The sequence below is a fragment of the Prunus persica genome, chromosome G7 (genome assembly GCF_000346465.2).
Source record: "Prunus persica cultivar Lovell chromosome G7, Prunus_persica_NCBIv2, whole genome shotgun sequence".
In the NCBI taxonomy this organism is placed as follows: Eukaryota; Viridiplantae; Streptophyta; class Magnoliopsida; order Rosales; family Rosaceae; genus Prunus; species Prunus persica.
Genome location: NC_034015.1, coordinates 10148304 through 10163689, shown reverse-complemented (window position 1 = coordinate 10163689; position 15386 = coordinate 10148304). Strand labels below are relative to the sequence as shown.

General features: G+C 37.6%; 2 protein-coding genes across 2 annotated transcripts in view; both read right to left on the bottom strand.

Annotated features, from left to right (window-relative positions):
• The window catches only part of LOC18771663 (putative disease resistance protein RGA1), a 31065-nt gene extending 27639 nt beyond the window's left edge, over positions 1-3426 (bottom strand). The window contains exon 1 of the mRNA XM_020568957.1: positions 2976-3426. Within this exon, the coding sequence (XP_020424546.1) occupies positions 2976-3426 (451 nt within the window). The remainder of the gene's footprint in view (positions 1-2975) is intronic.
• LOC18770025 (putative disease resistance protein RGA1) lies at positions 12282-15168 on the bottom strand. Its single transcript, XM_007204593.2, has one exon. The coding sequence runs from the start codon at positions 15142-15144 to the stop codon at positions 12703-12705; it is 2442 nt and encodes an 813-aa protein (XP_007204655.1). The 5' UTR covers positions 15145-15168; the 3' UTR covers positions 12282-12702.

Here is a 15386-nt window from a genome sequence, read left to right as displayed (position 1 = left end):
ATAAATTGAAAACTGGATACAAGTTCAAGGACTAAATCAACAATTTAACCATGTTAATGGTTTTTGTGGGCATATATCGCATATTTGATAGCACGTGTGCAATTCTCAATTTATAGTATCCATATGCATATGCCTGTATGCAATCTCGTAGCATCTATGTGCAATCTCATTTTACAATATGCAATTGCATATATATATACGCAATTTCGTAACGTCTATTTGCAATTATTAGTTTACAATATGCAATTGCCTTCCGCCCTTTTTTTGGTTTTTAACTTCTTTCGTTTTTACTAGAAGGCTCATTGGCTCACACTCTTATAACGTATGCAAAGATCACCAAATTTCCTCTTTTTGGCTAGAGGGCCTCTTTTGTGTGTGTGTTCATTTGCATGACAATACGGATAATCTACTACTACCTAAAAGCTATAGAAAATTATATGTGATATCATCTATTTTCTCTAACCAAGACTACATGTCACATAAATAAGAAATAAGATCTCAAAAAAGAAACATAAACAAAGAAAACACTTCACCTAAAATATTTTGTAATACGTTTAGCTCAATTTATAACTTGTAGAGTACACAAATGTTAGCCCCTAAATATTAGGCTCTCAGAAGAAGGTGAGAATCTCACCAAGTATGCATGAAAAGTCCAAGTGAGCATACCCCTTTCTGCAAATGAGAGGGAGGTAGAGAGAGATTATTCAAACACTGTGATGGTATCTCAAAACACATATTTCAGTGTAACAAAAATGCACTTGCCTTAACTGCTCTTTTCCTGACTCCTTAGCCAGAGCAACCAATATATAGCAATTACGGCAATCACAACAACCAATATCAATCATGAACATCACATTTAAACCATACACTTACAGATTTAGCAATACAATCTTTGAAATGGTAATGGCAACCCAAGACACTTCACCTAAAAAAAAATTATATATATATATATATCATGTCTTCTTCTTTCTCGTGAACTCTTATTTTTTCTTACCGAACATACCAACATTTAAATTTATCAAATGAACGCAACATACTCAACGAACGAAACCTCAATTGTTACTAGATTGTTAATGGGTAAATAACTCAATGACATAGCATTCAAGTCAAACGTTTCTTTAAACATCACACTGTCGCTAATTGCATACAGGGGGTCAAAAATTGCATAAACTGTATGCAATTGCACAAAAACTATATGCAATTGCACATAAGAAATAATATAGCCAAAACCAAAACCAGTTATGAGGTTTCTTAGTTAAAGAACTCATCTTTCTCTTTTGATGCCAACCTCAGTTCTCCACTAACAAGCCCGAAAACTCCAATTGGATTCATCATGACCAGAGTTCTTGAGTAATAAAACAAATCTCAAATTGAAAAAAAAAAAAAGAGTAGGAATTCAAGAATCCAAGACTTTAAAGAAAATCAACAACCTGATTGTTCAAAATTTCATACCTTATTTTGAAGCACAAATCCATAACCTCATACATGGAAGAAAACAAATCCTCCATCAAACGAAAATTACATGGGTTTGATGGAGAAAGGATCACAGTGGGTCTGATGCTGTGATGAAATTAAGAGAAAATATTAAAATATTAAAATATTAAAAATTATTAAAAGAGGGAAAAAAAAATCACCAAGATTCAGTCCAAGGCGTTGAATTTTTTCTCCCATCAAAGGCTCTGCAACACAGACATCCTCACTCCAGATTCAATACTAAGTCGTTGAATTTCTACCCAAAAAAAGGCCTTTCACACCACCCCCGTCGAACTCGACTGAATCACCCCACTCTGTCTCCTCTCCGATGGTTCTTGCATCGCAGTGTCGGCAGAGAGGAGATGCATCAGATTCCAACTTGGGGACAAAGATGAGGATTGGATTTGAGAGAGAGAGAAAGAGAGATATATTGCAAAGATGAAGCAGCTCCCAGTGCACGCGATGTCCGATGACTGTTGCATCTCAGCGTCGGCAGAAGTGAGACGCCCAGATTCTGATTTGGGGACATAGATGAGGATTGGATTTCCAAGAGAGAGAGATCGATCGCAGAGATAAGCAGGTCCAATGCACGCCAGGGCTTCCGCACGTTGAAGCTTTTCACTTGTTTTCTCAGTCACGTGTATGTCACGTGATATTTAATAACAAAGGGCTCAACAAGTCTTCAGGTCATTCAATCTCAGCCCTTTATTTTTAAGATGCAATACTGACCCTTGGATAACTGGCTGTACCGATACAGCTGAGGCACCACAGAATTTTCCCTTTATCACGTCCCTTTTTAAAAGCACATTCTACAAACAAAGACAAACAATCCTCGAAAGAAAGAAATTCTAAATTAATGCTTGTTGGAATGGTACCCATCATCTCAGCAACCCAGGTATTTCTCGTCGTCACTAAAATCTTACTTCCTGACTTGGCTCCCTCTATCAATAAATCTCTTAACTCATTCCATTTAATAGGATCCTCATTCCAAACATCATCCAAAACAAGCAAAAATTTCTTATCCTTTAAAGCACGACGTAGCCTTCCTTGCAACTGATCCAGACTCAATTTATCACTCATCTCTGTATCTGATACAGAACTAAGAATCATCTTTATCAATCTAGTAATTTCAAAGTCCACTGAAACAGACACCCACATCCTCTTTTCGAAATGCCCAACGACCCTTTCATCATCGTACACCAACTTGGCAAGCGTGGTCTTCCCTAAACCTTCAATCCCCACTATAGGAATAACAGAGACATTCCCATTCCCACTTTGATTATCATCACCTTGTTCCATCAAGAGATTTATAATTTGTTTCTTCTCAGACTCTCTACCAATAACCTTTGAAGCACGAACGAAGGAGTGGGTCACATTCACTCTCTCATGAAGCTTTAATGGGCCCTCAGGGAGAGAAGGGTGCTCGTAGATCAGAGTAAGCTAAGTCTGGTAGTACTAAAAAAGGTTTGCTGCTCTTCTTCTTTCTGAAAGATAGTCACCACCACCTCCATGATGATCAATACTAGTGAGAGAATCAAATATAGCCTTATTGGACTTGAGCTCATCTAATCTCTCTCTAATCTCCTTGATTTCATGACCTACTCTCAAACGGAATGCAATTGGATTAGAACGAGAGAAGAAACGGCGTACCTTTCCAGTTGTGCCACGAAATGTTTCCACCACTTCCCTCCGCAAAGCTTCGCACTCAAACTCGTCCAACAAATCCTCGGCGTCAAGAAATACATCTTTAAGCTGTCTTAGCCAACTGCGTATCTGCTGGTTATGAGCTTGCTTCTGTTCGGCATCCAAGAGGACATCTTTGATGGTGGACATTGTGCGCTGAAGCTTTTTCAGATCAGCTTTAACGCCCCATGCCAAGCAGATCTGCTCAGAAGCAAAGGACCCGAGCTTTTCAATGAGGTTGGTTGCCAAAGGAAAGGCAAGATCAGCCATGGTTCTGTTGAGGAGGTGAATACAAGGGAATTGGGATATATTGTTTTTAAACGGAGTATATGAATTTCAATTAACTGAAATAAAATATAGAAAGGCAACATGAGGGGAAGACAAAATCAAAGAATAAGATACCAAAGCCTCAATTACAGGACAACAGGTCGCCCAAAGACGTTGCAGTCCAGTTTCTATGAAGCGTAAAGAATTAGGAGGGCAAGTCTTTTCGTTCACTGTGGAAGTCTCAAATTTTCTAGCAAGCTCGTGAAATGAATCAAAATTTTCCAAAATTTTATTCAGAATTAACAAATTCATCCAAAATTTCCAAAGTCAGGACCATCATTGAGGGACATGCATGCAAAGAGAACCCAGATGCAATAAATATTTTTTTTCATCATCTCAAATCAGAACGATTAATTAAAGTAAGAAATTTTTTTTTTTAAAAAAACATCAAAGTGCGAATACTACTGACACAAGTATTAACGTCAGATTTAATTTATTGTTGGGGCAGTTACATTTAGAGAGTAAATTTTTTTTTCCTTCTGTCTTTACTGGCGAATTCAAGTACATATTCTTGTTCTTTGCTTGATCTTTAAAGAAAAAATAGGGAAAGAAAAGTGACGCATGAAGCATCTATTCGTAAAAGTCTAACCTAAGCAATGCCTTCCTTTGTTGCTTAGTTTTTTTTGGGTCGAAATTCTTTGTTGTTAGGTTAGGTTAGAATGCAAAGAAGAGTCCCCACTTATCATCAATTTTGTGAAATCCAACCGACGGAGAGAGGTGAGGGAGAGAGAGGGGCGACTAATGAAGTACAAGTAGTCATGGCCAATTCAAGTATATATTCTATTTCTTTGCTTCCTCAACACTTATAACCAAGTCCTTCATTAAATTGATCACACTAGCTAAGTTCCAAACCATAAAGAACCCAAAAACAGAGAGAGTAAAGCGGGGCACTCAGCGTCTGTTCTTTGATGTCAAACTTAAGTAATGCCTTTCTTTGTTTACCATTAGAGGCATATAATATCGGTTTCTAAGAGAACATTGGTGAAACATGGCCTTATGTCGATAATTTCACAAATGTCAATCTTTATAGACACTTACAGATATAGCATAAACTTACTTGAATACACCCAAATACACTCAAAATTAGATAGAAGCCTACTTTGCAAGCATGCGTGAGTTAGGTTAGTTAACCAATGCAGTCTACCTACCCCTTTACACCAGAGTTCGATCCCCTCGTACATTAGAGTAGTTTAGGATATCATTGTGTAAATAAATAAATAAATAAATATATCAAAATGGATGGATTAAAAATTGCAGCTTTAAAAGCCAAGCTGATGAAGCAATTGGCATACTCTCTATTTAAGAAAGATACGCCTTTATTTGAACCGTCACAATCTTTTTCAGGAATAGTTTCAATCCATCAAGTTCCATTTCCATTCCAATAAAAGAACGGAAGTTCCCTCTAGTAAAGTACAAGTCATGCTGAAATTCAAGTACATATTATTATTCTTTGTTTGTTCTTTAGGTTTGGTTTTGGTATTTTAATTTATTTTTTTTACTTTTATTCCCCTTTATTGCTTCCAAATTTACATCATATATAGGGATTTTTGTAGAAATGTCACGTGAACTTATACCTCAGTTTCAATTTATCACCTTAATGAAAAATTTAAGAGAAATATCGTCTTAATTTTTGAAAATCCATGATTTATCATCTGACTTTAACATTATCCAATTTTCCATTCATTTTTAAGGGTATTTTAGTCTTTCCATTTTTCTAGAAAAAACAGATATCTATCTCTTCCCTTCTCCACCACCCCAACCCCACCCACCTCTAAAACACATCGCACATGAGCCCCCCTTCCCCTCTTCTCTCTTTTTCTCTGAGCATGTATAATTATTATTATTTTTTTACAGTGCTCATTGAGCATGTCAAAAATTTTCAAAAAGAAGAAGGTGGACTCGGTTTGGGTGGGCAAAGGGAATTTGTTTATGGAGGCTAGGTGTTCCATGGTAAAGAGAGAAGTAGGAAGGGGAAGAGGGAAGGGTGAATGGATTTCAAAGTGGGCGGGGTTATTTGGAGCCTCTGGTGGCACACAGGGGATGGGGCAAGCTGAGAATTTTAATTTTTTTTTCATTTTAATTGTTTAAAAGATATACAATTTTTTATATAATGATTTTTCCATTTTAAAAATACCCTTGAAAATGGAAAGACTAAAATACCCTTAAAATGGATGAAAAATTGGATGGTGTTAAAGTCAGATGACAAATCATGGATTTTGAAAAATTAAAGTGACATTTCTCTTAAATTTTTATTTAAGGCTGCTTGAGCTTGGTCGAAATCCGACCACGCTTCTTGGAAAACCAATAGGCCAAAATACAAATTGGCGGCTCAAGGTGCCAAACGGCTAAATCACCTCACGTCGTTTAATCTTCAATAAATTCTATAGCTTTAGATGCACGATGTTCCACCATAATTTAGACCAAGAACTTACTAGTCCAAACCCAACTTCCAGCAACGAGTTGAAAACATCTGACTTCTAAAGTCGGAACATTTGGAACTTCTGAAGTGGGTGTTTAGTTATGGTCTAAAATTCAGCCATGGTCAAGTCCTTCAATCAGCCAAGGTCAAGTCCTATGATCAACCAAGATCAAGGTCTTAGACCAGCCAAGATCGAGTCATCCGATCAGCCGAGATCGAGTCCTTCGAACAGCCAAGATCAAGGCCTTCGATTAGCCAAGGTCAAGTTCTCTGATCAACTAAGATAAAGTCCTCTGATAAGCCAAGATAAAGTCCTCTGATCAACCAAGGTCAATTTCTCTGATCAACCAATATCAAGCCCTCTGATCAGCCAAGATCGAGTCCTTTGATCAGTCGAGATTTTTCGGAGCTCGTTCCGGTGATTCCGGCTACCAAATCTTGTGATCTAGGTATGCTTTCTCATCCTTTTAATGTGTTCTAGCTGCTGGTTGTGCTACTTAGGATCAATTTCTGCATTTTGGTGGTTAAATAAGCGATGGAAGTTTTGGCTGGTTTCGGCCTCTAATTCCGACCACTTCTGATCACTTTTTGTGGTAGGCCCAAGAACAAAAGTGACTCCAAATATGGTGTTTTACCTAGGATAGAAGTCTTGGCCCCAGATTTTGAGATTTTCGAGCTAAAGGTTATTGCTTTGGACACCCACGCACTGCCGGTGCATGTGGCGGCGCGTGGGCACTATAGAAAAGGGGCATTTGCCCCGATGTGATCCCCAGGTTCTCACGAGCATATAAGGGTGGTCGGATTTCAATTTGGATACCGTTTGAGTATCGAACGGATTTTGCCTATTGTGTGTTGTCTGGGTTCGATAGGTTTGAATCGTTGGATCGTATAGTTAATATATGTTAATCTAGGCATTTCTAGGATCGTGTAGGAATTCACAGAACGTGAATCGAAGGCCCAGATGTTTCGATTTAATAACTTGAAGTTTGTGTTTTACAATAACCTTCCGATTGTGCGATCGCGAGCGATTCGACCGTTTGATCGGGACCAAACTTGCGGGACATGTATCCTAAACCTTGTAGAACCCATATGAACTTTTGGATCAGAATTTGGAGGTTGTGGGCCTGTTTGACCAAGTTTGGGTAGTTGACCCCTCGGTTGTCCGTGAGTCTTCTGAGATAGTTTCACCATTCGGAAGGTGTTAGGATAACATTTTTATCGAATCTTAATTATTATTTTAGGTTAAATTGGAAATTGATTCGATTTAGGATTTTCCTTAAAGGTTGTTGCTTATCATTAATTAATATTATTTGATTATAAATAATGTTCTAGTTGTGGGTACAGTATTTTATGAAATTTGTGTGAAAACAAGCGTTGAATAATATTTAAATTGTTCTAGAATCTTTATAAAATTTATGTTTATGTGCATGATCGTTGGTCTAAAAATAATATTATTTTCATTGATTAAATTACGTTGAAGTCTACTATAGACTGGTATTACTAAGTTGGGAATATCTCTATTATTAGTTTGGATAATTGAGAGTTATAATTATTCGGGATACATATTATATGATTATTATGTCACACGTGGCGTAGGATTTTCCGACGTGTTGACAGACCTCATATGTGGCATTGGATTTTCCAGCGTAAGGAGAGATTATGTGATGGTTAGGTCACACGTGGCGTAGGATTTTCTGGCATGTTGACAAACCTCATACGTGGCTTTGGATTTTCCAACGTATGGGAAGATTATGTGATGTTTAGGTCACACATGGCATAGGATTTTCCAGCGTGTTGACAGACCCCATACGTGGCGTTGAATTTTCTGGTGTATGGGAAGATTATGTGATGGTTAGGTCATACGTGGCAAAGGATTTTCCGACGTGTTGACAGACCCAATACGTGGCGTTAGATGTTTCGGCATATGGGGAGATTATGTGATTATTAGGTCTCACACGCGACGTGGGATTCTTCTGGCGTATGAGACAGACCCCATACGCGGCGTTGGATTTTCAGCGTATGGGGAGATTGTGTGATTACAGGAGGGATGAATAAAGGATTGTACTTTGGTAGGATGTGATTCAAGGGAAAAGGGAAAGGAATAATTCTAGAATGTATTAATTTATATGGCTGTAATGGTTTGTATATTATTGGAACCAAGATTTTTGTTGGAAAGAACTACGTGTGGCTTGATCCCTGAATAAGGGTATATAGGCAGCCTAGGGTAGTGCATAGGTGCAGCTGCGGACTAAAGCAGCCCAAGCGAGATTTACTATATCCATGTGAATTATGTCCTCTATCTCTATGAAGGAATTATTCAATTATTGTCCACTAATATGTTGTTTTATTGAGATTGGTTCTGACCCTGTCGTTGGTCCTGAAAATTCGGTTGAAAACTAGATGCGAGTAAATAATTGTTCATACTCCCGTTTGGCTGAGGAAGGATCGTGTAAATGTGTTCTGGTCAAGACGGGTATAAAAGACCCTTTTAGGATTGATGTACAATTTGGGCTAAGGCCTTAAGCTACTTGTTGTTGTATTAAGAGGTCAAAACCTCGCATGTGGGATAGTTGGTAAAGTTAGATGATGTAAAGTGCATTTAGGCATTCAAATTTATGGTTAAATTTATTATTTGTCTTGCTTAAGGTAATTGTTTGACTTATTGGCTTTATTGGTGATTTGCTTTGGATTATTTGAAGGCCAGAGGCCGTTTATGTGAATTGCATGTTGATACATTGTGCATGCTGCCAGTTGTGGATATTAAATGTGTTTTATGCATATTGAAATTTTTAGGATTGTTCAAATTATAGGGGAGACTCTGCCAAAATTTTGGTAGAAAGTCTCGGTCTTTAGTAAGTGGGCCCAGCATCGAGGTGATGTTGAAATTTTCACAGGATTCGTCTCGGGTTTCAGGGAATTTGGGGCAGGTCCTGTCACTGAGTTTTGAATGGAAGTCAAATCTTATGGTGCTCGTCGAAACTGGTGTTGTCATGTTTTAGAAAACCACAAAACAGAGATTATTTCAAACACACATTATACTCGCAAGTGCACGAACCGTTGGCAATAAAGCTTATGTAAGTGAGAGGTCAATCCCATGGGGATTGGATTGCCTAATTCCATTTGATTTTCCTAGTGAAAATAAGAAACGAAAAAGAAAGAAAAACAAAATTACAATGTCATACAACTCAAATGTAATCTAGGACAACTAAAAGTAGAACACTTGGAAGTCATCCCTACACTTTTACTCATGTTATTGAATACTCATATGAAATGAACTCTAGACACATTGATAAAGATGTTCGCAATCAATACTCAATACTCAAAGAACATAAACTATAGACACATTGATGAAGATATTCGCATTCAAGTTCGGGGCTAGTGGCTCAAGATATGCATGATTCTCTCTAGTATAAGTGAAGTGTGGGTCTAGTGCTACAATACTCGTGCGTCCCATAAAATCAATCTAGGTGAGCTTAGTGCTTCGATTTAATCATATGAAAAACTCATAAAGTTTGAAGAGAATATGAACATCACAAGAACCTTAATAGTATGGTGTTTACATTAGGCATTCAAGAAACTAATTCACATGGATGATTCTTACTTCATCCATTTGTTGCTTAGGAAAACATGAGGGTACATATAATCCCCACAACCTCAAGAAGCATGCTTTCAAACGTGATCAATCAAAGAAAAACATACATCAAGGATAAATTATTTTAGTAAAGAGGAATTCATCAATTGTTGTCAAGAAACCAATTCACATGATGCTCACTCTTAGAAAGGATTCAATTATTTGTTGCTAATTAGAAATTATGTTCTTGGGTATCTTACACAACTTCTCAACTTTAGCTAGATACATACAACATAAGGTGATCAATCACAGGAAGCAAACACATAGCATATGATTCAATTACTGAAAAGGAATTCATCAACAACATCTAAAAATCCATAAACTCAAAGCATCAAAACAAAAGTGTGATCATGTTTAGGGCTTCAATCTAAGCCCTAGGAAAAATAATAAGTTACATTGAAACGAAGAAAATACAAGAAGGAAATGAAATGAAAGAAACTAAGAACAAGGAGGAGAAAGAGAATTGCATCTTCAACCCCTTGAATCCTTGCCTCAAGGCTCCCCAAGGTTCTCTCCAATTGTTATGCCATTCTCCCCTCCTTCTCTAAAAATCTGAAATTGCAAAGTGCAGAGAAGTCACCCAGCTTCCTTAGCTGCTGCCCCTTAGATACCTCTTCCTACTTATTACTTTATAGGATGCTTCACCTTTCACCCGAAGTTCTTTGTCTTTTCTCTCCACCTGTCTTCACTTTCATCATTTCTTTGACTTTCAATATATTGAGAGAGATTTCAGCTTATCTAAGTGAAACATTGTTACCAAGTGGTGTGGTAGGGGTGACATCCAATTGAGGTAAATGTGGTCCAAACCACAATTCCAGAGTTAGGGTCAATGCTGGATCGGTTGGATAGGCTATACTTGTTCAATGGCGCTCAATTTCAGATATGTTATTGTCGACACCCATTGAAACAAGTTTTGTGAAGAACTTCACCGCATCCGGACAACGGAGTATGGTGATCCATAGCCAGGAAGTTAACCTAAGAAAATGAGCAAAAATAGAATTTATATCCAATAAAGCATTTTTAGCTCAATTTCATTCTAACCAAGATAAAATTTATAAAAACACAAAAATGAAGTAAAATGCTATAAAATGTCAAGAACTAACTCAAAATATTAGGTGAATGACATGATAAATCATGTATAAAAATGAATCCAACAACTGACTGGAACCGTGTGGCTGCGATGGTGGATTAGGGTTGCTGCGTATTGTTGTGACGATGGGGGTTTGGAGGTGCTTGGGTCATCGGTGGTTGTGGATGGCGCCTGGGTCGGGACTGTTTAGTCCTCCATTTCCAAAGGGCTTTCACTAAGAACACTTAAGGAGGTATTTTTGGTGGGGCCAATATTAACAGTCCCACTTAAAACTAGAACCAAGTGAAAACAAACATGAGATAAAAATTTCAATTGTTTGAGGCATATACATTTGTTTCTAAGAAAACCATGGTGAAACATGTCCCTTATCTCGATAATTTCTAAAAACTGAAATTATTTCAATACTTCTTCCAGATAAGTGAACCCATATGCTATGAATTAATTTCAATTATTTCACTGTGGTTTAGGCGCATGTTTACTAACTTGGAACATATAAATGCTATAAACACTATGTGGTGTGAGGAACATATACATGTCACTTCAATTTTGTTCACCACAGGCACAGGACCCCAAAAAAAAGGTTCATTAATTTTTTCTTTTTTCTTTTTTAAGTTTGGCCATTACAAAATTTTATATTACTTTCTTGAGAAAGAGAGTTTATACTAGTTTAAGATGTAGAGTCGACATGACCAAGATCTAAGATAATGCAAAAATAATAATTATATTATGTTCTTGGAGAAATGTGGGAGCATAAATAACATTATAATGTTATACAAAGTTATTATTTACCTTCAATCAATTCCAAGTCAGGGCCTTCTCATTAAGTATGCCAAAATTTGAAATGTTGTTGAAACAATTTGGCCAACTTCCAAGAATCTCAGATGTCTAACATTTTCATATATGTCTTTGGTGTTTGCAGAGTTCACTTCAAACTACTCACCTCGTGCAACAGATTGTACAAGATCGTAAATAAGATCATGCATCTCAAATTCAAAGTGCGTACTTAAATCACATGCATTCTGAAAGAAAGATCTCTCGCATAACTGTTTAAAATATAGCTCTCCGACATCTTCTACCTCCATATTCTCATGATTGAGATTGAAGGATTCCAATATCCAATGGTACGTTTTAGTATGACCCAAAACATAGGGCTTGAACAATTCTGAGGATAGGGCTACGTGGAATTTTGTTATAAAGGTTTTGGGCTATGGGTCAGTAGGAAAGGGGCAATTTGTTGACAAAAATAAGTGATGGATCTAAAAGGGACAAAGCTATTGGCAGATATCTCTAATTATATAAATTTAGTTTCATTTCATATGTCTATATTTTGGGATTAAAGTGCAATGTATGTGTGATGAATGAGAAAGAATGATAAGAAAAAATGAAAAATGAAAATTTTAGTATGAGGATCTGGCTCTCAACATCTGTGGCTTGCATCATTCCTCGGCAATAGCTGCAGGCCCACCCCCTTTTTTTTTTCTTTTTTTTTTTCCCCTAAGAATTCCTTAATCATGGGAGTAAAATTTAATGGATTTAATAATCAGTGCCAACCTGATTGTATTCCTGTTTTCGCAGCCTGATGACAAGAGTTATATATTCGAATGTAAAGCCACCAAAACTTTTGATGTAGCTGAGGAGACACCTCATAATAATAAATAAACAAACAAATAATTGAAGATTATCATAATATTGCGGTAGTTTGAGAAGATGTTATGGATGAAATCATTCCTCACATTGCATGTATACAATATTGGAATTAACAAGCGTCACAAGACAACACACCACGCATGTCCACAACTTTTATTTTTGATCGTCCACCCCACAACTTGAATAAAATAAAATCAAATTGATCTAAGCATGACACAATCCAAACTAAATAAAACACAACACAACAAACAAACAAGGGGAAAGAAAGAAATACTGAGACAACTGAAGAAAGAAACTAGAAATTAGTACATAACAAACACGTGAGAGGATTCACCTTGTTCGCATCTATTATATATCGAGAAATTAATCGAGGACGTGAAAGGAAACATGTGGCACATGAGAAATCTTGGGCCAATCTTCTCCAATGTCGCGCTAGCATCTCCTCTCCAATTTAGGACAATCCTCAATCACAAGTTCTCTTAAGCGTAAGGAGGTAAGAGAACGTATCCCCTCTGGTAGAGACGACAGTTTCTGACATGAACTAATGACCAACTTTGTGAGTGATGTGAAATTTTCCAACCAGTCAGGTAATGCCTCCAAATTCTCACACATTCTAATAACCAAGACTTGAAGGGTGTTAGCCGCTTTTTGAAACCATTCAGGCAATGCCACCATCCGTGATACATCGCGAATAAACAATTTTTGGAGCCTCAATTGAGGTCCTTGGTAATTTACTTTCCCCAAATCTAGTTGTTTGCATTCTACTATCCACAGAGTCTGTAAGGAAGCAAGATAGCTCGTTTCACGCGGCAAAGATGTTAAATTACTACACTTGACAATACCAAGAAATCGAAGTGATTTCAAGCATCCCACCCCATTCTTGGGAAAACTTGTTTGTTTTGTGGTTAATTCAAGTGATGTGAGGCTAAGTAATTTGCTTATATCTCTGGGCAATTCTTCAAGATTGTCACATCCCAAAAACCGTAGGGTTTGCAAGCTCTGCAACTTGCAAATTGCACTGGGGAGTTTTGTTATTGCTTCATTAAAACTAATGCCCAGATATCTCAAATGTTTCAAGGAACCAATGGAACTTGGCAACACTTGTAATGAACATGTAGGTAACTGAAGCACTCGCAAATACTTGAATCCTGAAAAGCAAGTGCGCATGAAGGATTCATCAATCTTTGTTTGCGCAGATATTAAAGTCCGCACTTTGTTCAACTTTTGCAAGGTTGTTGAAACATTATGGCCAGCTTCCAAAACTGTCAAATGTCTAACATTTTCAGATATGTCTTTGGTGTTTGCAGACTTCACTGTAAAACACTCGCCTTGTGCAATTGATTGCACAAGATCATGGATAAGATCATGCATATCAAATCTGCAATATATATTACGATCATTAACGTTTTGAAAGAAGGATCTCGCGCATAAATCTTTAAAATACAGCTCTCCGATGTCTTCCAACTCCATATTCCCATGAAAACGAGACTGATCAAGGATTCCATGTGCCATCCAATATCTGATCAAATGAAAAGAACTAAATTGAAACTGATCCTTTGGTAGATGGGAACAATAAGCAAGACACAGTCTCAAATGAGGAGGCAATTGGGTATAACTCAATCTCAAAGCAGGTAAAATGTGACTAGCACCTTCCCGTTCTAATTTCCATATCTCAGAATCTCTCACCAATTTCCATTCCCGTTCATCAGTCTTTGAGTGTAGTTGACTCCCTAAAGTTTTCACTGCCAATGGAACCCCTCCGCACTTTCTAACAATATCCTTTCCCATTTCAAAGAGGTTAGGATAGTCTTTATCACGTCCCTCTTTAAAAGCACATTCTACAAACAAAGACAAACAATCCTCAAACGAAAGAAATTGTAAATTAATGTTTGTTGGAATGGTACCCATCATCTCCGCAACCCAGGTATTTCTTGTCGTCACTAAAATCTTACTTCCTGACTTGGCTCCCTCTATCAATAAATCTCTCAACTCACTCCATTTAATACGATCCTCATTCCAAACATCATCCAAAACAAGCAAAAATTTCTTATCCTTTAAAGCATGACGCAGCCTTCCTTGCAACTGATCCAGAGTCAATTTATCACTCATCTCTGTATCTGATGCAGAACTAAGAATCATCTTTATCAATCTGGTAATTTCAAAGTCCACTGAAACAGACACCCACATCTTCTTTTCGAAACAGACCCTTTCATCATCGTACACCAACTTGGCAAGCGTGGTCTTCCCTAAACCTCCAATCCCCACTATAGGAATAACAGAGACATTCCCATTCCCACTTTGATTATCATCACCTTGTTCCATCAAGAGATTTATAATTTGTTTCTTCTCAGACTCTCTACCAATAACCTTTGAAGCACGAACGAAGGAGTGGGTCACATTCACTCTTTCATGATGATCACCACCACTTCCATGATGATCAATACTAGTGAGAGAATCAAATATAGCCTTATTGGACTTGAGCTCATCTAACCTCTCTCGAATCTCCTTGATTTGATGACCTACTCTCAAACGGAATGCAATTGGATTAGAACGAGAGAAGAAACGGCGTACCTTTCCAGTTGTGCCATGAAATGTTTCCACCACTTCCCTCCGCAAAGCTTCGCACTCAAACTCATCCAACAAGTCATCGGCATCAAGAAATACGTCTTTAAGCTGTCGTAGCCAACTGCGTATCTGCTGGTTATGAGCTTGCTTCTGTTCGGCATCCAAGAGGACATCTTTGATGGTGGACATTGTGCGCTGAAGCTTTTTCAGATCAGCTTTAACGCTCCATGCCAAGGAGATCTGCTCAGAAGCAATGGACCCGAGCTTTTCAATGAGTTTGGCTGCCAAAGGAAATGCAACTTCAGCCATGGTTTTGTTGAGAGGGTGTGTATAAATTACTTGCCTTCCTTATAAAGACAGCTTCCGTCCAGTTTTCTTACGCCGCCCTTTCGGACTCTATACTTACTTGCCTTCACATTGACTTAGTCAACCACGTTTAGTAGGTACGAATACTATAAAGACAACCTGAGTGTAGCGGGTGCGCCAAAGACAAATTATTCCACGTAAGGGCACAATGATTTCTCTATTCTTATTACAATTTCTCTTCTTCA